The sequence below is a fragment of the Arvicanthis niloticus genome, chromosome 8 (genome assembly GCF_011762505.2).
Source record: "Arvicanthis niloticus isolate mArvNil1 chromosome 8, mArvNil1.pat.X, whole genome shotgun sequence".
Taxonomy (NCBI): Eukaryota; Metazoa; Chordata; class Mammalia; order Rodentia; family Muridae; genus Arvicanthis; species Arvicanthis niloticus.
The window spans coordinates 87,990,592-88,015,097 of record NC_047665.1 but is presented as its reverse complement, the minus strand read 5'-3'; the positions used below and the strand labels follow the sequence as shown (position 1 = coordinate 88,015,097).

Here is a 24,506-nt window from a genome sequence, read left to right as displayed (position 1 = left end):
AATATGTTTTTATATAATACATATATGCACATAATAACAAATAGTAAGAAAAGTGGCCATGCATTTGAAGTAAAGAGGTAGGCTGAAAAGTTTGAAGGGAAGGCAGGGAAGGTAAAAATATTGTATTTTCAAAAACAAATTAAAGAAAGAGGTTGGAATAAGAATGGTAAGAACACATTAAAATACATTCACAAAACTGTCAAAAATAAATTTAATTAATAAAAAACAGATTAGTATGCAAATTTCTAAATGAGATAAAACAAGAAATTTAAGGAATTATTTTCTTCCATCTCATTGTGGGAAATAAATAGTCCACTAAATCGCTAAAGATTGTTCAAGGAAAAATAACAAGGAGAGTTTATCTCTGAGATTTATTCCTCAAAGAAATTAATGTTTTCCTGGGAACATCCTTATAAATTAAAGATAAAATGAAATACTTTCCATTTATAAGAAATAAGTTCAACTTTCCCAGTCAATACATATACAGACAAAACAGTACCTAAAAAGTATTCTCCACAATCATACTTGTGTGTCAAGGGAACAAAGGTAATTAGTCCCTGGAAAGATTACAACAATTTTTTAATGAGGAGCTCTGATAATTAAGACATTAAGAAGCTGGAAACTTTAAACATAATCTTGTTGTTGCTCCTTACCTACAATTATTGAAAACCAGACTATGTAAAACCATGTGAGACTTCTGGGGACACACAATGAAGACGTGATAGATATCTTTGAGGGTCTTTCTATTCTGGTAAAGACACATGGATTAAAGAAAGAGGCAGAGAAAGTGAGTACTGGCCTTTCTCTCTAGGACAAGGACAATACACCAGAATCACTTGATCTCTGATGGTGATGTGCCTATACTTTGAAGGTTCTTTTGTTTCCACAAATTCCATTCTTTAAATGTGATTCTGCTTTTTCACTAAGACCTTGAGATTGAGATATTATGTCCTGCATGGTCTCCAAATCTTCTTCACTTTTTCTTATGTATTGGAGTCATACAATAGATTTCTTGCATCCACTTACTTACTCATTAGCAACTTTGTTATATACATGGTGTTGTCTGCTTTATTATTATTTTATTGAATTATATCTTATATTATTTAAGTATTTCACTGGAATTGTTGATTTGGTTGCTGCAGCATTATGCCCCAAGTAACATTACTAATAATGTAATTATTTAAGAGGCTCAACACTCAGTGTAATCTGTTCTTTTTCATATTGGCAATCCCTTTAAGTGAATTTAACATTAGCATGTGATTGAAGTTTGAAAAGACTGAATTAACACACTGAATTAATTGAGTTCAACACATATTCTAGTGTTTTAATTTCTTCTTGACTGTAGTTTGAAATCAGGTAACCTTAGCAGCAAACACGATTGCTTTTTATTTTTCTCAGTTACATTCTTCTTGTAACTGTAGGTATGATTTATTCTCACTGACTACTGTAGTGAATTATGTTTATCAGCATCATTATGTTAACTAAGTTATATTCTCATAATTAGCATCACTTTTTCATATTGTTAAATAAAACATGAGTTTATAGCTTTAAATATACTATTAAGTTATATGTTTTTGAGGGTGTAAAAGACTTACATTCTCCTTCTGTTACATACGTATGGTTCAAAAATCTTTAATATATCTTGAGTGCTTGTATTTCTTTGGCACTTACAGTGTGACAGGATCCATATAAGTCTTTGGAAATACAAATGTTGAGAGGGAATCATCACACTTTCAGACCTACAAATAGCACATGAAAGAGAAATTACGGAAGAATAGAGAAGTTTCCGAACACCCTGTTCTATCTGACCATCACTATCTACTTTATACATCAGTGACTTCTCAAGAGAGTCCTAAGTCAGATCACCCTCATATACAACAAATGCCCATTCTGTTCTTTCTGTATACAGGATTTCTTCTTTGCATCTTCTGATGATTAGTTACTTACTATTTCACCCCTGCTAAAATACTTCTAATTCAAAGAAGCCTTTCTCATCAATTTTCTCACAATAAGTTAACATTACGTGACAGTTTCTGATTTGACTAAGATTTACATAAACAATGTTGATTTTTTTCTCATGAAAAGCTTGAACCGTTACTTTCAATAATCACATTTTAGCTTAATATTTTAAATATTCTTCCTTATGGAAGCCTTTAATATGTTAATCAAATACATCAAACACATTATTCATTAACTGCTGATTTCATGTACAATCAGAATAATGTGTGCTTGGGCACAAATTCTTACATACACATATGATTTCCTTTTAATAGTGCTGTGGTATTGTTTTGTGCTATTAACATTTAAACCAAGTTACATTATTTGTCTAGGCATAGTATATCTGGCATTATCTAACCAAAGAAGCCATAGATACATAGATATTACTGATTAGAAAATTCTGGTGTAAACTAAAGATATAACAGACTTGTGTGGGTGTGTGGGTATGTACGTGTGTGTCTGTGCCTGTATGATTCTGTGTGTATATGTATGTATGTGTGTGTGTGTGTGTTAACTAGAAACCCACATTGGATTTATTAACATTTTAAAATGACATATACCATAAAAACAACTATTCTGAATAACAGTTTACTTATGTATATCACAGAAACAAGTGTTAAATAACTGCATCATAACCTTGTTGATTTATGTTTTCAATTCTCCTGCATACCAGCTACTCTTCCTAATAAAGAGATCAAGTATTTGTAGCTAAAACAGCTTAAGATACTTTCCAATTATCACATAGATGATGAGAGGTAAAACCAAAATAATGTTTCAAATGTTTAGTAAAGAATTCAGCTGCTAAGACAATCATTATGCTGATATTTGAGACTATCCAAAATCATTATAAAATAATAATACTAACAATAATTAAACACATCTCTAATGATGCCTAATGCAGGTAACAGCACGTAAGCCTCATTTAAAAAACCACTATTTAGATGAAAAATGCGTTCTCTGAGTTGAAGATGGTGGCCTCAATTGTAACTGTGACCCCTCTGGGAGTCACATATCAGATACCCTGCATATCAGAAATTTATATCATGGTCTATAATTATAGCAAAATTACAGTTATAAAATAGTAATGGAATAAATTTATGGTTGGTGGTCACCACAACCAAAGGAACTGTATTAAATGGTCACAGCATTAAAAAGGTTAAGAACCACTGGAATAAGAGCATAGATTTATATTTCATTACTATTTTAGATCTGATAGAAATAGAGAAGTATGAGTATTTTCAAGATGTTCATGAACTACCTTTTATTATTATACAATAATTATATGAAAAATAAAACAAGATTATAACCACAAATTAGGTAGGAATTCATATAAGTTCTGCAATGCAAAAGCATGAGATATTTCTCCTACATTTAATAAAAGGTTAAAATGTTATAAACATTTAATAGTTAAATGAACTAAATCTTGAATAAGTGAAAAAATGAGAGGAGGAAAACCTAGAGGGTGAAAAAAACTATGGAAGTGTAAAGTGATGATGTCCTGAGGTCCATCTGGATATTTGCTGAACTTGTGCTTCTTTATAAAGGAGAAAACCTCTGGCATGGAAGGAGAAAACTATACAGAAGTATTGCAGTTCCTCCTGCTCGGTCTCTCAGATGATCCACGACTGCAGCACCTCATCTTTAGGATGTTCTTATTCATGTACCTGGTCACAGTCGTTGGTAACCTGCTCATCATCCTGGCTTACAGCTCTGACTCACATCTCCACACTCCCATGTACTTCTTCCTCTCCAACCTGTCTTTTGTAGACATCTGTTTTACCTCTACCATTGTACCAAAGATGCTAGGAAACATTCAGACACAGAGCAAAGATATTTCATATGTACAGTGCCTCATTCAGGCATATTTCTTTATGGTTTTGGCTGGAATGGATAATCTTCTATTAAGTATAATGGCATATGACCGCTTTGTGGCCATCTGTTACCCCCTAAATTACACAATCATTATGAACTATCAATTCAATAGCCTCCTAGTTCTGATGTCATGGATTATAGTTTTAACAGACTCTTTGCTTCATGTTCTACTGATAAAGCAACTAAACTTCTCCAGAGTCACTGAAATCCCTCATTTCTTCTGTGAACTAACTGAGATACTTAAGGTAGCCAGATCTGACACTTTCATCAATAACATCATTGTGTATGTGTCTACTGCCCTGCTGGGTGTGTTTCCAGCCTCTGGCATCCTCTTCTCTTACTTTCAGATTGTCTCCTCTTTATCAAAAATGTCCTCAATTGTAAACAAATATAAAGCCTTTTCCACTTGTGTATCTCACCTCTGTGTGGTCTGCTTATTCTATGGCACAACACTTGGTGTTTACCTTAGCTCTGCTGTGACCCACTCTTCCCATGGTAGCACTGTGGCCTCAGTAATGTACACTGTAGTCACCCCCATGCTCAACCCCTTCATCTATAGCCTGAGGAACAAGGATGTGAAAGGGGCTCTGGGAAGGCTCATCAGAGCAGGCTTTTCTTCTTGATGAATCATTGACCAAAAAACAAGTGAACATTGCATCTACTTAGACAAATGATATGGATTTCAGTATCATGTTTGTCTGTCTGTGAAATGAAGCCTCCTTGGTTTTCTGTTCAAAGGACGTGAAAAAAAATTTTATATATATATATATATATATATATATATATATATATATATATATATATATTCCTCCAATCACTGCTGAAGACATTTCTCCTGAAATAGGAAATCGTTAATATTTTTATTTTTGTCGGTTTTAGTTTTCTTTTTTGGTTTTGACACTATAACATACTTACAACAATGCCACATTGCTTTTCCTTTATCCAAAACCTCCTGCATATCCATCCTTGTTCGCTTTCAAATGTAAAGACTTTTTTCATTGATTGTTGTTATAAACACCTATATTTACATATATGTATACCTGAATATATAAATAAAACCTACTTGCTTGTATAATGGGACATGTATATATGCACACATGTATATGTTTAGATGGTAGTAACCATTTGATATTTAGTAACCAATTGGTGAGCTAATCCCTAGGAAAAACTATTTCTTACTCTCTCAGCATTCCTAAATTGCCTGTAATACTGTGTGTAGGACTGAGGTCTCCTTTGCTTTTCCCCACCATCTTTAATATATTTATTGCTACCATCATGCCTGCTCAACTCATGTTTAGGCAGTCATGTTGGTGAGACTTTATGGGTATAGATTTTTACGTTCCTAGGGGACACAATCTCACAACAAACTTTCTATCCTCTGATAATTAAAGTCTTCAATTCTTCAATGATCCTTTAAGAACCTGAGGTGCAAGAGTTATGTTGTTGGCATCCTACCAGAAAAACACTGCTATACCAGTTTGCTTCTTGGGTCAATTTTCTTGGAAAATCTTTTTACAACCCTTAATCCTTGGGTAATGTCTATGTTTGAAGTTGGGATGTGTTTCTTGTGTGCAAAACAAGGATAAATCTTGTTTTCCTGTTCTGTTAGCCTGTGTCTCTTTATTAGGGAATTGAGACCATTCATATTGAGAGATATCAATATCAATGACCAATAATTGTTAATTACTGTTATGGTATGGTGGTGGTGGTATCTGTGGTGTGTGTGTGTGTGTGTGTGTGTGTGTGTGTGTGTGTAAGAGAGAGAGATAGACAGAGAGACAGAGAGAGTGAGAGAGAGCAAGAGAGTGACTGATTTCCTTCTTTTGCTTTTGTTTTTGCTTTTGTTTTTTGTTTTTGTTTTTGTTTTGCCTGTGGTTTTATGGGTGTAGTTAACCTTCTGGGATTGGAGTTTTCCTTCTAGTACCTTCTATTATTTTCATAGTATCACAAATCTCCTCAAGATTTTGTGTCAGGAACCTTTCAGGTTTAAATTTTTCTTTGACTGTTTTATCTGTTTCTTCTATTATATCTTCAACACCTGAAATTCTCTCCTTTTTTTTCATACTCTTTTAGTGATGCCTGCATTGTGGTTCCTGTTTAGACACCTAGATTGCTCAGATTATAGATTATAGCTATAATTATGCTCAGATTATAGCTCAGATTATTGCTCAGATTGTTCTATAATTCATTCAATTTCTGTTTTCTTTATTGATTCTATTTAACGTTATAGGTCTTAAAACAGTTTTGTTCATTTCCCTCAACTACTGTTTGTTTTTTCTAGGATTTCTTTAAGGGATTTGTTCACTTGCTCCAATTGTTTCCTTGTCTTTTCCTGAATTTTCTTAATGGATTAATTAATTTTCTCCTTGCTGAGATTTGGTCTTGCTGTCTATTGTAATGCTAAGTGTAGCAGGATAGTTAGAATCTAGTGGTAAAAATTATGCTTTTGCTACTATTTCTTTTGTTCTTACACTGGCTTCTAGACATCTTGTTTGGGTTAATTCGAGTTCTAGGTATCAGTTTTTGAGTATATTTTATTGGATGGGTTTTTTGTTCCTTAGTTTCTATTTTTTCTATGGTCTTCTGGTCTGGGATTCTCCTAGACCATTGTGGTCTCTGGTAGTGTGGAGAGTTTCTATCTCATTTGGAAGCTGGGGAATGGTAATTAGGCAGGCACAGGACTTGGGGATATGGTGAGAAGATGCCAAGTTTGTAAGAAAGTGGGACAGTTTGGCAGGCAGGCAGCCTGGAATTTTCTATCTCCCCACTATTGGTCATTCCACTAAGGTCATCCCCATTGGTCCTGGGAGCCTCTCACATCCCAGGTCTCAGGAACTTTCTAGAGGATTCACCCTCCCTTCACAGCCCCTGGCTACACACAGAGCTGGATGTTTTCACTCATTCTCTGGCTCTCTGCTCTTCTCTCCTGTCTCCCACCCCCATACATGATTTACATGATTCTACCCCTGTTTTCCATCCCTCTCCCCTCTCTCACCAAGATCCTTCCCTCTTTCTGCCTCTCATAATTATTTTGTTCCCCCTTCTAAGTCAGATTAAAGCATCCTCACTTGGGCCTCCCTCCTTGTTAAACTTCTGTGGGTTATATTATTAATATTTTGTACTTTTTGGCTAATATCCAGTTATCAGTGAGTACATATCATGTATGTCCTTCTGGGTCTGGGTTACCTCACTCAGGATGATGTTTTCATGATGTCTTCATTATTAATAGCTGAATGGTATTCCATTGTGTAAATGAGCCATGTTTTCTGTACCTATTCTTTAGTTGAGGAAGCATCTGGGCTGTTTCCAGCTTCTGGATATTACAATTAAGGCTGCTATGAACATAGTGGAGCATGAGTCCTTTTGGAATAATGGAACATCTTTTGGGTATATACCTGGGAGCTGTGTCTTCAGGTAAAACTATTTACAATTTTCTGAGGAAATGCCAGATTATTTCCAGAATGATTGTACCAGTTTGAAATTCCACCAGCAATGGAAGACTGTTCCTTTCTCTACATCCTCACCAGCATATGCTGTCACTTGAGTTTTGATATTAGCCATTTTGTTTGGTATAAGTTGGAATCTTGGGATCATTTTAAATTACATTTCCCTAATGACTAAGGCTGTTGAACATTTCTTTAAGTGCTTTTCAGCCATTTGAGATTCCTTTGTTGAGAATTCAGCTTAGTGTTGTACCCCACTTTTAATTTGGTTATTTGGGTTTTGGGGGAGTTAACTTGTTGAGTTTTATGTATTTTGTATACTAGCCCTTTATCAGATGTAGAGTTAGTAAAGATCTTTTCCCAGTTTGAAGGTTGCCATTTTGCCTTATTGACAATGGCCTTTACATTACAGAAGATTTTCAGTTTAATGAGGTCTCATTTGTCAATTGTTGATCTTAGAGCTTGAGTCACTGGTGGTCTGTTCTGGAAATTATCCACTGTGCTAATCCATTTGGGGCTCTTTCCCACTTTGTCTTCTAATAGATTCACTACATCTGGTTTTTGCATTGAGGTCCTGACCCCTTGGACTTGAGCTTTGTACAAGGTGGTAAGTATGGATCAATTTGCATTCTTCTACCTGCAGACAGCCAGTTAGAGTAGCACCATTTGTTGAAGATTCTTTCTTTTTTTCCACTGTATGGTTTTTTACTTCTTTGTCAAAGATCAAGTAACCATGGGTTTGGGGGGTTGTTTCTGGGTCTTTAATTCTATTCCATTGATCCATCTGTCTCCATTCCAATCCCATGTGTTTTTATCATTATTTCTCTGTATTATACCTTAAGGTCAGGGATAGTGATTCCCCAAGAAGTTCTTTCATTGTTGAGAATCATTTTGTCTATCCTAGGTTTTTTGTTTTTCTGTAGGAAGTTGGGAATTCCTCTTTCTATCTCTGTGAAGAATTGTATTGGAGTTTTGAAAGGGATTGCATTAAATCCGTAGGTTGCTTTTGGTAAGATAGACATTTTTCACTATGTTACTCCTACCAATCCATGAGAATCAGAGATTTTTCATCTTCTGGGGACATCTTTGGTTTTTTTTCTTTAGGCACTTGAAGTTCTTGTTGTACAGATCATTCACTTGCTTGGTTAGAGCTACACCAAGATGTTTTATATTATTTGTGGCTATTGTGATGGGAATTATTTTTCTAATTTCTTTCTTGCCAATTTATCATTTGTATTAAAAGTGGATACTAATTTGTTTGAGCATATTTTTATCCAGCAAATTTGCTGAAGTAATTTATCAGCAATAAGAGTTCTCTGGTAGAATTTTGGGGATTGTTCATGAACCTAGAATATCATCTGCAATCAGTGATAACTTAACTATTTCCTTTCCAACTTGTATCTGTTTGGTCTTCTTTTGTTGTCTAATTGCTCTAGTCAGAACTTCAAATAGTATAATGAATATATAGGGAGAGAGTGGACAGCCTTTTCTTGTCCCTAATTTTGCTGAGATTGCTTTAAACTTTTCTCCATCTAATTTGTTGCTGGCTATTGACTTGCAGTATATTGCCTTTATTATGTTTAGGTATCTGCCATAAATTCCTGATCTCTCCAAGACTTTCAACATAAAGGGGTGTTGTACTTTGCCAAAGGCTATTTCAGCATCTAATGAGATGACCATGTTATTTTTTTCTTTTGAGTTTGTGTATATAGTGGATTATATCAATGGATTTTTGAATATTGAATCATCCCTGAATCCATAAAATCAAGGTTACTTAATCATGATGAATTATGCTTTGATGCTTGATATGTTCTTCAATTCAGTTTCTGAGAAATTTATTGACTATTATTCCATTGATATTCATAAGCAAAATTGTTCTGAAGTTCTCCTTCTTTGTTGGGTTTTTGTATAGTTTATGTATCAGAATAATTGTGGCTTCATAGCAAGAACTGGGTAGTGTTCCCTCTGGGATTGTTTTGTGGAAAGTTTAAGGACTATTTTTATTAGCTCTTCTTTGAAGGTCTGGTGTAATTCTGCATCAAAACAGTCTGGCTCTGGGAATTTTGGTTGGGAGGTTTTTAATGGATGCTTCTATTTCCTTATGGGTTATAGGATTGTTCAGATAATTTACCTGATCTTGATTTAACTTTGGTACATAGTATTTGTCTAGAAAATCATACATTTCATCAAGATTTTTAAGTTTTGTTAAGTGTGGGCTTTTGTCATGAGATCTGATGGTTTTTTTTTTTTAATTTCCTCAGTTTCTGTTATTATGTCTCCTTTTTCTTTTCTGATTTTGATAATTTGGATACTATCTCTGTGTTCTGTAGTTAATTTGGCTAAATGGTATATCTATCTTTTTTACTTCCTCAAAGAACCAGATCTTAGTTTTCTTGATTTTTTTGTATTGTTCTCTTTGTTTCTAATTGGTTGATTTCAGCCCTAAATTTGGCTATTTCCTGTGGTCTACTCCTCTTGGGTGTGTTTGCTTCTTTTTGTTCTAGAGCTTTTAGTTAAGCTGTTAAGTATAGGATTGCTCCAATTTCTTTATGAAGGCACCTCGTGCTATGAATTTTCCTCTTAACACTGCTTTCATTGTGTCCCATAAGTCTGTGAATGCTGTGCCTTCATTTTCATTGAATTCTAGAAAGTCTTTAATTTCTTTCTTTATTTCTTCCCAATCCAAGTTATTATTCAGTAGAGCTGTACAGTTTTCATGTGTATGTGGGCTTTCTGTTGGCTGTATTAGTAGTATTAGTATTAGTATTAGCATTAGTATTAGTATTAGCATTTAGTATTAGTATTAGTATTAGCATTAGCATTAGCATTAGCATTAGCATTAGCATTAGCATTAGTATTAGTATTAGCATTTAGTATTAGTATTAGTATTAGCATTAGCATTAGCATTAGCATTAGTATTAGTATTAGTATTAGTATTAGCATTTAGTATTAGTATTAGTATTAGTATTAGGATTAGTATTAGCATTTAGTATTAGTATTAGTATTAGTATTAGCATTAGCATTAGTATTAGTATTAGTATTAGTATTAGCATTTAGTATTAGTATTAGTATTAGTATTAGCATTAGCATTAGCATTAGTATTAGTATTAGTATTAGTATTAGCATTTAGGATTAGTATTAGGATTAGTATTAGCATTTAGTATTAGTATTAGTATTAGTATTAGTATTAGTATTAGTATTAGTATTAGTATAGTGTAGGTTTACTCTGTGGTAAACTGATACAATGCATGGGTTATTTAAATCCTAATGTATCTATTGTGGCTTGTTTTGTGTCTGATTATATGGTCAGTTTTGGAGAAAGTTCTATGAGGTGCTGAGAAAAAGGTATATGCTTTTGGTTTAGGGTGAAATATTTTTTAGATATCTGTTAAATCCATTTGGTTCAGAACTTCTGTTAGTTTCACTCTGTCTCTGTTTAGTTTCAGTTTTAATGACCTGTCCATTGGTGAGAGTGGGGTGTTGATGTCCCCCACTAGTATTGTGTGAGGTTCAATGTTTATTTTGCACTTTAGTAAAGCTTCTTTTACAGATGTGTGTGAACTTGCATTTGGGGAATAGATGTTCAGAACAGAGACTTTATTTTGCAGGATTTTTCCGTAGATGAGTATAAACATTATCATCACCTTCACCATGCCTTTTGGTTATTTTTAGTAGAACATCTACTTTATTTTACATTAGAATAGCTACTCCAGCTTGTTTTTTTGTAACCACTTGCTTGAAAAACTTTTTCCACCACTTTATTCTGAGGTAGTCTCTGCCCTTTTTGCTGAGGTGTGTATCTTGTTTGCAGAAAAATGATGGATCCTGTTTGTGTATCCAGTCTGTTACCCTGCTTCTCTTTATTGGGGAATTGAGTCTATTGATGTTGAGAGATATTAAGGACCGATGATACTTCAGTTTGCTTTTGTTGCTGGAGTTGGTATTGTGTGTGTGTGTGTTTCTCTTTTCTTTTTTCCTGTTTTCTTTTGCAATTTTATTTTATCTTTTCTACTTTTATACCATGTGGGGAGCTGACAGAAGGCGACTATCATCCTTGCAGCCATCTTGAGCCATATACCCTGATAAGAGATTTGATTGCAATAGCCTGCAACAGCTGAGCACACTCTGATAACATCTTGCTGCAGATACCCAGGATCTTCCCTTGGGTGTGTGAGACTTAAAGGTGTGTGACTTAGGGAATGACTTAGAGATCAGATTTAGAGACAAGACCTAAGGGCATGATTAAAGGCGTGACTTAGAGGCATGGCTTAGAAGTAAGACATATAAAAGGCGAGAGGCAGACAGAAGAGAGGAACAGAGAATCAGACACTTCAGAGAGAACAACTTGGAGTAGGAATTAGGCACTTGGAAGATTATTAGGTGGTAGGCACTTAGCACTTGGAGAAAGAACTTGGAACTTAGAGACACTAGGGACTAGGAACTTAAGACTTGGCACTTGGAGAGAAGAAGAGAGACTGAAGAATAAATGGGATTGAATCACACTCTGTCTGGTCTCCATTCCTCACGTCTGTCCTTACTCTCTCTCTTGCTGAACCCCGACCTTCGGACTGAAGCTGCTTGGGGCAGTGCAGGCTAACAAGTTAGTCCCCAAGGCTTTTGGCAGTGCGGGTTCCAACATTGACGGAGACATTTTGGCCCCCAAGCGTGAGGCAGCTTGGGCCTCAACAATACCACTTTAATTACTTGAAAGTATTAAGCTCAGTTCTAGGTTGAGGAACTATCAATACAATAGATGCCAATGATCAAGGAACAAGCAAAACAATAAAGACAAATAGTCAAAGAACAAACAAGCAATATACAAAGTCCTGTGATCACTCCCAAGATCACTGTTTCTAAGTGTTTATCAGAATGTCCAAAATATCTGAGCCTACATCTCTATCCTACCCCAAGGTCATTTTCATGCCTGAAGCCTACTTCTTTGTTCTCACCTAAGATTTAGATTTCTGCCTGAAGTTACTTCTTTGTTCTAGCCTAATGTCAGATTCTTGCCTGAAGCCCATTTCCTTGTTCCTGCCAAGCATCCCCAAAAGCTCTCCACATCTTCCCATTTTTTATTTCATAAACAAGACTGAGCCTGTCTTAGGTCATTCTGACAAGAATGCCTTCCTTACCCATCATGGAATATGCATTATCAAAAGCAATGCATTTCTGTCTTAGGTTGGTAAGGCTCTGTACAAAATCTTACCTGTCCTTGATTTGTCAGCCTGTTAATTTAAAAACTCTGTCTGGGGGGTCCATTTTCTGTTTCAAGACATGTACTTTGGCTGCCAATATATTGATGCTGTTAAAGACAAGCTTTAACATAATAGACAGGAATAAAAGTATTCCTAGGACCAACAGGGTTTGATTCTCTTGGGTTTGTTGTAAGATGATTAATTAATTATGTTTTCTTGGGTGTAGTTATTTTTCCTTTGTTGAATTTTTCCTTCTAGTATCTGCTGTAGGACTAGATTAGTAAAAACATATCAATTAAATTTGGTTTGTCATGAAATCTTTTGGTTTCTCCATCTATGGTGATTGAGAGTTTTGATGGTATAGTAGCCTGACCTGGCGTCTATGGTCTCTTTATGTCTGCATGACATCTGCCCAAAATCTTCTATGTTTTAGAGTCTCTCTTGAGAAGTCTAGTATAATTCTCATAGGTCTACCTTTATGTGTTACTTGACCTGTTTCCCATAGTTTTTAATATTCTTTCTTTGTTCTGTGCATTTTGTGTTTTGATTATTATGTGACAGGAGGAATTTCTTTTCTGGTCCAATCTATTTGGTGTTCTGTAGGCTTCTTGTGCATTTATGGCCATCTTTTTCTTTAGGTTACAAAAGTACCCATCTATGATTTTGTTGAAGATGCTTTCTAGCCCTTTGAATAAGGAATCTTCACTCTCTTCTATTCCTATTATTCTTATGTTTGATCTTTCCATTGTGTCCTGAAATATCTGGATGTTTTGGGTTAGAAACTTTTTGTACTTTGTGTTTCCATTAACTATTGTGTCTATATCTTCTATGTTCTGATGGGTCTGCCTATACATGTTACTTGACCTCTTTCCCTTACAGCTTTTAAGATTCTTTCTTTATTTTGTACATTTAGTGTTTTAAATATTATATGATGAAATGATTTTCCTTTCTGGTCCAATCTATTTAGTGTTCTGTAGTCTTCATGTACATTTATGACCATCTCTTTTTTTAGGGTAGGGAACTTTTGTTCTGTGATTTTCTTGAAGATGTTTTTGGATCCTTGAACTGGAAATTTTTACTCTTTTCTATTCCCATTCTGTGGGGAGCCAACAGAAAGCAGCTATCATCCTTGCAGCCATCTTGATCCATATACCCTGACCAGAGACTTGATTACAATAGCCTACAACAGCTAAGCACACTCTGATAACATCTTGTTTTAGATACCCAGGATCTTCCCTTAGCTGTGTGAGACTTAAAGCTGTGATCTAGAGCTGAGACTTAAGGGCATGACTTAGAGATTAGATTTAGAGATAAGACCTAAGGGTGTTGTGGTAAATCTCATGCCCATAGGGAGTCTATAGAATAAAGATACAAGTCAATAAATATCAAATGAATGCTGCATGCCTAGATTGGGCAGATTTACCATTAAACTACACTATCCCCCGGCTAAAAGAGCTCTTAACAACTTGTGGTTTCCTAGGTCAAGGTCTTCTTCCTCTTCTCTCTCTCCACCAACTGCCCTCTGCTTCCACCAACTGCCAACTCTCCCTTCAACGGCTCTCCTGGTCTTCTCCTCTTTCCCTGCCTCTGGCTCCTCCCACTCCTCTTCCACTGCCCAATCACTGGCTGTAGCCTTTATTTAACAAATTTGATTGGACAGAAGGTTTACAAGATCCACTCCTCCTTCGCAGCCCCTCCCAGGAGTGGAATTACCATGACAACAAGAGGCTAGGGCTATCCACCACAGGCGTGACTTAAGGGTATGGCTTAGAAGTGAGACATATAAAAGGCAAGAGGCAGACAGAAGAGTTGAGTACAACTTGGAGTTAGTTATTAGGCATTAAGTATTGGGCACTTGGAAGGGAGCTTGGAAAGAAGCTTGGAACTTGGAGGCACTAGGGACGAGGAACTAGGGACTAGGAACTCAAGACTTGAGACTTAGACTAAGAAGAGAGACTAAAGAATAAATGGAATTGAATCACACTCTGTCTGGTTTCCATTCTTCGAGTCTGTCCTCACTCTCTCTCTTGCTGAACCCTGACCCTCGGACCTGAGCAGCAGTGTGGGCTCTAACAAGTTAGTCCCCAAGGCTTTTGGCAGTGCAGGTCCCAACACTGACAGAACGGTCAGAGACATTTTGGCCCCCAACTGTGAGGTAGTGCAGTTCTCAACATTTCTGGCCACCAAGCGTGGGGCAGCTCAGGCCGCAAGACCATTCTTCCATTTTGGTCTTTCCATTGTGTCCTGAATTTTCTAGAATGTTTTGGGTTAAGAACTTTATACACTTTATATTTTTTCTTTGACTAATGTATTGATATCTTCTATGATATCTTCATCACTTGAGATTCTCTTTTCTCTCTCTTGTATTCTGTTGGTGATGCTTGCATCTATAACTCCTGATCTCTTTCCTAGGTTTTACATCGCCACGGGTACCTCCATTTGTGATTTTTTTAAATTGTTTCTAATACCATTTTTAGGTCTTTAAATATTTTCCTCAATTTTTCTCACCTCTCTGTTTGCATTTTCCTGTATTTCTTTAATGGATTTATTTGTTTTCTCTTTAAAGGCTTCTACTAGTTTGACTGTGTTTTCCTATATTTCTTTAAGAGAGTTATTTATGTCCTTTTTAAAGGCCTCTATCATCTTCATGAGTTGAGATTTGAGGTCAGAATTTTGTTCTTCATGTATGTTAGAATAGCCAAGTCTTGTTGTGATAGAAGACCAGAGTTCTGATGGTACCAAATTATATTGGTTTTCATTGCTTATGTTCTTGCATTTCCCTTTTGACATCTGATTATCTCTGGTGTTAACTGGCCCAAGTGTCTCCAACTGGGGCAGGATTTCTTGGATGCAAGTAGAGCTGTGTGACATAGGTTAGAGTAGGCCTTCTGGGAGGCAGCCAGTGCTGTCTCTGGTTAGAGCAGGCCTCCTGTGTCCCTGGTTCTAGTGGAATTCTTGTGGTCCCATGTCCCTGTTTTGCTGAGTCCATGCTTAGGTCAGATATCCTGGGAGACAGGATTGCTTGACAGTCAGGGAGAATGCATATCAATCTTCTACAGGTTCAGGTGATGCAGACCAGAGGCAGGATTGGTAATTATTTTAAAGACACAGTTTGCCATGAGTGTGTGTGTGTGTGTGTGTGTGTGTGTGTGTGTGTGTGTGTTACTTGCATTTTGTGTCAAATCTTGGTCATTCTCTGGAGTTATATCATTAGTTGAGGTTTTTGTTATCATTGTTTTAAAATTAAGGTCATCTTCATGCTTTTAGTGGAAGCATTTCAGTACTAGGGATGACTAAATTGTAATAGCATTTAGTCAAATTTTAGATTGTTGTTCAAGGCACTAGTGGATATTTCTAGACCTCCATTACAGCTTGTGTACAATCTGAAAATATAGGTATTGGCCATTAGTAAACCCACTGTTCAAATGGAGTTTCCACTGACTTAAACATCAACTTCAGTCTTCCTAAAGTTTCAGTGATTTAGGGGAGTAAAAGGATGACAGTTGTATTGGTATAGTTGTATAATTATTTTTCTGAGAATGAGTGGGGAAAACAGAAAAAATGAAATCACAGTGGTATTAGTGATATTAAGATCATGTAGTTATTTTGTCATATAGTAAGTAGGGACAAGGATGTACATTGAAAGTGGAATTGTAGAAGGAAAGTAAAAGTGAGCAAGGGATGAGGTAAGGTATATAAGTGTGTGATACAGATCAAATAAAAAGAATTGAGTAAGCATGCACTTAAATAATATAAAACATTTTTGTCTCTAAGAATATTGAACAACAGACACTATAACCTTTGTCAGCCTGTCTTATTTGGAAGAGAAAATGAAAGGTGACAGGTTATAATGAAAAATAAATATGAAAAGTTGTAAAAAATGAGGGATGAATGTGGCCTTCTATGTTGATATTGAGTATTATAGAAATAAAAATGTTCTATATTTTAAAAGTTGAATGGATATTGGATGTGGAAGGGAATCTTGACTGTCTCCCTAACTAAGTGGAACAACCAAAAGTTGAGACAGAAGCAGTAATGAAATCATAAACTGAAAATGTCTACCTGAACAGGATTTGGAAGAAAAGATTGGGAGGGCTTTCTAAGCTCTAATGGTGAACCAGAGCCGAGACTAAAGATCATGTGAGTTCTCTAACCTTTATAGAAAAAGATACAAGGCTGAATAACTCCTGAAATAATCAAATATTTTTTAAAAGAATCAAATAATTCCTCAAAGAATCAAATATAGCTGTTCAAGCTATATACTGTTACTTATTTCTATGTATGTTTTCACATCTGACTATTTGTAACTGGACAATCAATTAGTGTGATATTTTCCCTGGGGAAATCCACCTACCCTGTCACCACCAATTCTCAGTTAACAGTAGTTCATTGAGTAGGATCCAGGCCTAATGAGTTTTTTCTGTACATTTTGGCATGCCCACTGATGTCGATTTTGTTTAGGTCATTCTTGGGCAGTCATGTTAGAAAAATTTAAATGTTGTGGTTTCTGACATAACTTGGAGACACAATCTCACACTCCCCCTGATCCTCTGGCTCTTACAAAATTTCTACACCATTTTCCAGAATGCTAATAATATATTGGCACATTAGAACTGATAAGGTTGCAAGGTTTATGAAATGAGTATCTATCTTCTTCTGAGCCTCTCTAGTGTGAAGAGAGCCATTGTTGGAGTATCAGACTATATTGAGAATGCTGATCTATTTTAAAATGTATTGTTGTATCATTTCTCTTCCTATAGAGAAATCTGACCAATACACCCTTCTTAAATTAAAAATACTTTTAAATGATTTGTCATTTTGTGTGACATAATAACATAAATATAAATGTTCTCCCTCCCCTTATTCTCTCCAAGCCTATCTATAAGCCCTTCCCTACTCTCCTTCAAATTCATGGCCTCTTTCAGCTGACATTCATTCTAAAGCCAAAAAAAAGCCAGGATCAAAAGGAAGTGTTTTAGTTAGAAGAGATGACAGAGGTTCTGGTTAGTCAACAAAATGATGGACTGGGTATTAGGACTATCTTGTACCTCACTGGTACAATTAGGAATAAGTATGCTCTAACTGTATTTTGAGAGAAAAGTTTTACTTTAACAGGAAGAGTGATATGTAGGAGGAGCTAAGTGGCAAGGAGTATTGAGAGGAAGAGATGGAGTAAGGAGAGAAGATGAAGGAGAGGAAAAGCTATGTGATGAGAGAGAGAAAGAGAGAGGGGGCATGGAGGCAGATGTTCACATGTCTCCACCAGTCAAAGATAGTTTTTATATCTAGGTTGGGTATTGGGTTACACTTCTGATTGAGCATTACCAAACTTAAAAATCCTTTGATTAACATTTTAAAAAAATTGTATAAAAGCAAAAGGAAAGGGAGGGCATGGGACAGGGGTTTTCTAGGGAGGGGAAATGGGGAAAGGGGATGGTATCTTAAATGTAAATAAAATACTAAATAAAATTTTAAAAAAATTCGTGGCCTTTTGTTTCACTAATGGACATTGCATGCAAACATACATAAAAACATATATTTGACCTCCAGTTGAACCAGCACCATTTGTTGAAAATGCTGTCCTTTTTCCACTGGACAGTTTTAGCTCCTTTGTCAAAGATCAAGTGATCATAGGTGTGTGGGTTTATTTCTGGATCTTCAATTCTATTCCATTGATCTTCCTGCCTGTCTCTGTACTGATACCATGCAGTTTTTTATCACTTTAATACAGATTGCTCTTTTTAATACAGATTTAATACACTTTTAATACAGATTGCTCTGTATTACAGATTGAGGTCAGGGATGGTGATACCCCCAGAAGTTCTTTTTTTTTTTGTTGAGAATAGTTCTCACTATCCTGGGTTTTTTGTTACTCCAAATGAATTTGCAAATTGCTTTTTCTATCTCTATGACGAATTGATTTGGAAGTTTGATGGGGATTGCATTGAGTCTATAGGTTGCTTTTGGCAAGATGGCCAGTTTTAATATATTAATCCTGCCAATCTATGAGCATGAGAGATCTTTCCATCTTCTGAGATCTTCTTTGATTTCTTTTTTCAGAGAATTGAAGTTCTTGTCATACAGATCTTTCACTTGCTTGGTTAGATTCACACCAAGGTATTTTATATTATTTGTTACTATTGTGAAAGGTATCATTTCCCTAATTTCTTTCTCAGCCTGTTTATCATTCAAGTAGAGGAAGGCTATTGATTTATTTGAGTTGATTTTATATCCAGCCACTTTGCTGAAGTTGTTTATCAGGTTTAGGAGTTCTCTGGTGGAGGTTTTGGAATCACTTAATTATACTATCATATCATCTGCAAATAGTTCCTTTCCAATTTGTATCCCTTTGACGGCCTTTTGTTGCCTAATTGCTCTGGCTAGGACTTAGAGTACTATATTGAATATGTAGGGAGAGAGTGGGCAGTCTTGTCTAGTCCCTGATTTTAGTGGGATTGCTTCAAGTTTAGACTCCAGACAACCAGATAACCCCATTAAAAATAAGGCACAGAGTTAAACAAAGAATAGAAACATAAGGAACACTACCCAATTCATTCTATGAAGCTACAATTGCGCTCATACCTAAACCACAGAAGACACAACAAAGAAAGAAAACTCCAGACCAATCTCCCTTATGAATATTGATGCAAAAATACTCAATAAAATTCTTGCAAACTGCGGGGCAGTGGTGGCGCACACCTTTAATCCCAGCACTTGGGAGGCAGAGGCAGGAGGATTTCTGAGTTCGAGGCCAGCCTGGTTTACAGAGTTCCAGGACAGCCAGGGATACACAGAGAAACCGTGTTTTGAAAAACAGAAAAACAAAAAACAAAAACAAACAAAATTCCTGCAAACCAAATCCAAGAACACATCAAAACAATCATCCATCATAATCAAGTAGGCTTTATCCCAGGAATGCAGGGATGGTTCAATATTTGGAAATCCATCAATATAATCCACTATGTAAATAAACTCAAAGAAAAAGACCACATAATCATCTCACTAGATGTTGAGAAAGCATTTGACAAAATTCAACATCCATTCATGATAAACGTCTTTTTAAGATTAGGAATCCAAGGCCCAGACCTAAACATAGTAAAAGCAATATACAGCAAGTTAGTAGCCAACATCAAACTAAATGGAGATAAACTTGAAGCAATCCCAAGGAGGGAAACTATGGCTCCATCTGTATATATAGAGGAGGAGGGCCTTGATTTTGTGAAGGCTAGATGAACCAGTATGGGAGAATTTGAGTGTGGGGAGGTGGAAATGGGTTGGTAGGTGGGGGTACATCCTCATAAAAGCATGAGGAGGGAGATGGGATGGGGGTTCTTGGGTGGGGGGAAGTGGGGAAAGGGGATTACATCTGAAATATAAATAAAATATACAATAAAAAAGAAAACATATTTAAATAGAGCTTGTTCAGTCTGTACAATATTACTTGTACATATGTTTTTACATCTGACCATTTGGCATTGAACCATAAATTAGTGTGATATTTTCTCTGGGGAAAATCACTCGTCTTTTTCCTACCTTTCCAGTTCAGCAAGAAACAATTTTAAGACCTTCATCCCAGGTCCCTTAATTGATGTTGATGATTTTGCTTGTTTTCTGAGTTATGGATGTGTTGTCATTTAAGGTTACAAATGGTTACAAATAGTCATTGTCATGGATAGGAAGAAAATAAAACAAAAAATTAGACTTAGCAAATTCTCCCTTTCTTTTCTTTTTCTATAACCTTCTTTCTTTATGAGATAAAGGGAAGGGAGTTGAGAAGAAAGGGGAAATATAGAAATACCATATGGGAATAATAGAATAAAAGAGTAGACTATTGAATCTACTATTCAATTTAGATATATTGCTACTTTCAAATAAGATTATTTTGTTTACGTTGATATGGACTATTGTATATTGATATCAATTTAAGGTTAATTCTGTTACAGCATAATGTGTGGGTGTATATTGCAGTGCTTGTATAGCTAAGTATAAGGTCATTTTTGATACATTGGTACAAATTTTTGTGTATTGATACAGAAATGATGATATTTTGATTCATTAGCATAGGTTATTGCATATTAATACAAACTTAAGGTAATTTTTGTTATAATGTTCACATGCTTCAACTCTTATAACGTTCCTTTGCAACTCATTTGAAAATACAAAGTTTAGTTCCAAGTTCTTTTAATACCTACTATTACAAACTGTTAAGAATGGTTATGAAATACAAACTAGGGGAATGCTAGGGCAGTGAGGCAGAAGTGGGTGGGAGTGGGGGAACCTCCTCATGGAAGCATGGGTGAGGGTGGATGGGATGAGGGGGTTGCAAAGGAGAAACTGGGAAAGGGGATAACATTTGAAATGTAAATAAATAAAATAACCAATAAAAAATTAAAAAGTAAAAAAATTAATAGGTAATAATCAGACTGTCAAACTCATGGTCATATCAAATAATAGACTAGATTATCACAAAAATATACATCCTACTTTGAATAGATAATAAATAGCTAGAAATAAGCAATGATTTTGTGTGTGTGTGTGTGTGTGTGTGTGTGTGTGTGTGTGTGTGTGTGTGTATACTTGAGGCCCCAGGGAGTAGGGAGGTCTGGTGAGGTGGGCATGAGGAGGTGAGCATACCCTCTTGAAGATGGGAGATGGAGAGTTATAGGATAGGGGGAAGTCAGGGGTGGACCAGGAGGGGGATGAAGACTGTATTATAAAAAATTAAAGAATAAATAAATAAATAAATAAATAAATAAATAAATAAATAAATATGTTTCAGGATAGATAGATAGATAGATAGATAGATAGATAGATAGATATAGAGGTAGAGATAAGACAGACAGAGACAGAGTGACAGAGTGAGACAGAGACAGGGAAAGAGATTATATATCCTATTCATATATATTATATCCTATAAATAGATGATCTTCAAAAACCTCAGAGACTCACAGAATAAGGCATTTGAAAGTGTTTTTATTAATTTAAGGCCTTTTGACATTGAGACATGTCAGCTCCCTGTAGCACCCATTTCACTTCAAAAAAATATGATGAGCATTAAAAAACTCCACATTGAATTCACCTCAATGTGACAAGCTGCCACTGGGCAGAGAGCTCATCAGGCTTCAACAACAGACAAAATACTGTCCGGAAAGAACAATGAATATAGGAAAGTCAACTGTCAAGCTCTGCCAAGGCAGGGTAAAGCAAGTCCCTCATAATTCCTGCTTCACAAAAGCTCTGTGAGATACATTGGACAAGAAGGCTGAAGATCAATGTTCCAATGTTATAGAGACAATTCTAGGGAACTGTTCAGGCAATTTCTCTGTCATTTCTTAGCTTCAGGAGCACTTCTGACATAGTCAAGTAATATTCATTCCTTCCCAGGTCTATGTTAGGATTGAAGACTAGATAGTTATAGCTTCACATTTAAGCTTAAGCTATTTGGGATTTATAATGATGTTTTGTGGTTTAGAAGAAGTTTTTAGGTCTAAGAAAATGTTTTTCCCTAACACATATACAGCAAAGGACTGCCTGGTCTGGCCTCAGTGAGAGAAGAAGAACCTAACTCTCAAGAGACTTGAGGCCCCAGGGAGTAGAAAGGTCTGGTGTGGTGGGGTGGGGAGGAGAGGACTCCCTCTTGGAGTCAGGGAAAGAGGGGGTATGGGATGAGGAGAAGTCAGGGGATGGGCCAGGTGGGGGATGAAAACTGGACTACAAAAAGGATGAAAGAAAGAAAAAGAAAGAAAGAAAGAAAGAAAGAAAGAAAGAAAGAAAGAAAGAAAGAAAGAAAGAAAGAAAGAAAGAAAGAGAAGGAAGAAAGGAAGATGTTTTAGGGTAATGATACAAGTTCTGATAGAAAATTATTTAGATACAGAACTCTAAACTCATCCAAGATAGGATGGATGATAGAATACTTTATCCAAAGATTGTCAAATACAAACAGATTAAACTTTTTAAATGTAACACTTACCTAATAGTTTTCATAATTGTTTCCTAACTGTTCCTTACTGTATGTTCTTTATTATTATAAGAGAAAGAAACCTTTTATTTAGACAAAGGGGGGAAATGTAAGGCTTTGATCTGGTGCTGCTTGTATTCACTGCTAAATTCTGTACCCCAAGATCTGGTTGCTCCAAAACAAGCAGATCTGCATGTAAACTAGGCTGTGCTGAATTAGATTTGTACTCCAATTTAAAACTATTGGTTAAATAAAATTGGTAACAGCTAGTTACTAGAGGAAATAAAGAGAGATGGAATATGAGTTACCAGGTTGATGGTCACAGGTAGGGACCATGAGTAGAAGAAGAGGGAAGAGAAAGATGGAGGGACATAGAGGAGAAGATGGGGAGAACAGAAGGTCTCCATTAGCCACATTCCACAGTGAAATGCACCCCCAGGATGTCAGACTGCCAGAGATATTAACAAACATTTATTTGGGGAGCACAGTTGGACTCCAATTGTCAGACTAGCAATAGCAATTTAGATTTGTGGTAATCCCCAGTAATTGTGTAGAGCCTAATAAATATCATAGCCCAAGTCTGGTATAAAAATTATTAAAATTCCTGATGCATGGTTTCTTTCCACCTTAGACCACTTGTGTTTCCAGATAAAAGACTCACACACACAGCCTTTAAATATGCCTTAAGCAGCACAATAGCTGGGCAGCTGCCTATTCCATGTTGTTAGATTAGACCTTCTATCCATAACTCAAGTTATTACTATGGTTCATCTGGGTTGCTCTTAGCTCCAATTAGACAGCCCTCTGGGAGACATTCTCTGGGCCCCTAGCCCATAGAGGCTCTTCTTGGGCTTTTTTCTTTCTCTCCTGTTCGTTCTTACTATCTCATGGTGGCTGCTTCTTCTCCCTTCTTCCTCCTCATGGTCCCAAGCTCAGGAAATCTAAATTCTAACTATGTCTCTTCTTGACAGTTATTGGCTGCTGGCAGCTTTATTTACCAATCAGAATTGACTAAGTGCAGGATCCCTCAGTCTATGTGCAGACTCCAAATCTTGGAGGCCAGCACTTAGCATTACAATAAACAGTAAAAGACAAAACCTCAACATAAGTATTATTTATTTGAAGCTAGGCAGCAATAAGTTTAATTCTTACTTAATTTACACATAGCATCTTCAGCAATGAGGATTTACCCTCTTCCTCTGAGATAACCAAAGTCAACAGCAATTGGCTGTATGTTTCAGAAGTCTCTTGAACATCTTTGGTGAACAACTCAAAATGGCCATCTTATGTCTGGTATGGGTTTTTTTTACCAGTGGTCTTTTGCTTTTTGTAGGAATCATAATCAATGCAAATAGGAAAAGTTCATTAAATTTTTATATGTATTTATAGATTTTAGAATTATATGTTACATAAGATTTTTAGGTAAATAGATAAAAGTATAATTCTTGTGGCTTTTTGGATACCTTCATTGTCATTTTACCCACTTACCTCCTACTGTATTTACCTCTATCCCCCTTCCTAAATATACACCATGTTCCCTTTCAAATTACTTGTTTCCTGTCAGTCTCCTTTACTGTCTTCCCATATTCTTAATTTACATCCCACCTCTCTAAAGAGCAACTCTCTTCCAAGTTCTTCTATCAGATTACTTATATCCTATGATTCCTCTACCCTTCTGCAACATCTTCTGTGTTTTCCTCCTCTCTTCTCCATAGATAATATCACTTTCTCATTTCCCTGAAATTATCACATAACTTCTGCTATTTCTCTTTTCACTCCTCCACAATTCTCTTATTCTGGAAATTTGCCCATTTTATATTCCTGGTATCTGCAGTTACAAGAAGCTATGCACACATATCAGAAGACTTGGGGCTAGAAGCCACAAATGAGAAAGAACATGTGACTTGCCATTCTGAATCTGAGTTCCCACACTCAGTGTAATCCTTTTCAGTTCCATCTATTTACCTGCAAAGTTCATTCTCTTATTTTTGATTACAGTTGAATCTTAACCCATTGTGTGTGTGATAGTTTAATTATCTA

The 24,506-nt window shown here is 35.9% G+C and overlaps 1 protein-coding gene across 1 annotated transcript; it reads left to right on the top strand.

Moving 5' to 3' along the window:
* Positions 1 to 627: 627 nt before the first annotated feature.
* Positions 628 to 5,006, top strand: LOC117713445 (olfactory receptor 7D4-like). Its single transcript, XM_034509630.2, has 2 exons — positions 628 to 787; positions 3,543 to 5,006. Exon 2 carries the CDS (start codon positions 3,558 to 3,560, stop codon positions 4,491 to 4,493), a length of 936 nt encoding a protein of 311 aa, XP_034365521.1. The 5' UTR covers positions 628 to 787; positions 3,543 to 3,557; the 3' UTR covers positions 4,494 to 5,006.
* The last annotated feature ends 19,500 nt before the right edge of the window (positions 5,007 to 24,506 follow it).

Coding starts and splice junctions, on each gene's coding strand:
- LOC117713445 (XM_034509630.2), top strand. CDS start 3,558: ATGGAAGGAGAAAACTATACAGAAGTATTGCAGTTCCTCCTGCTCGGT.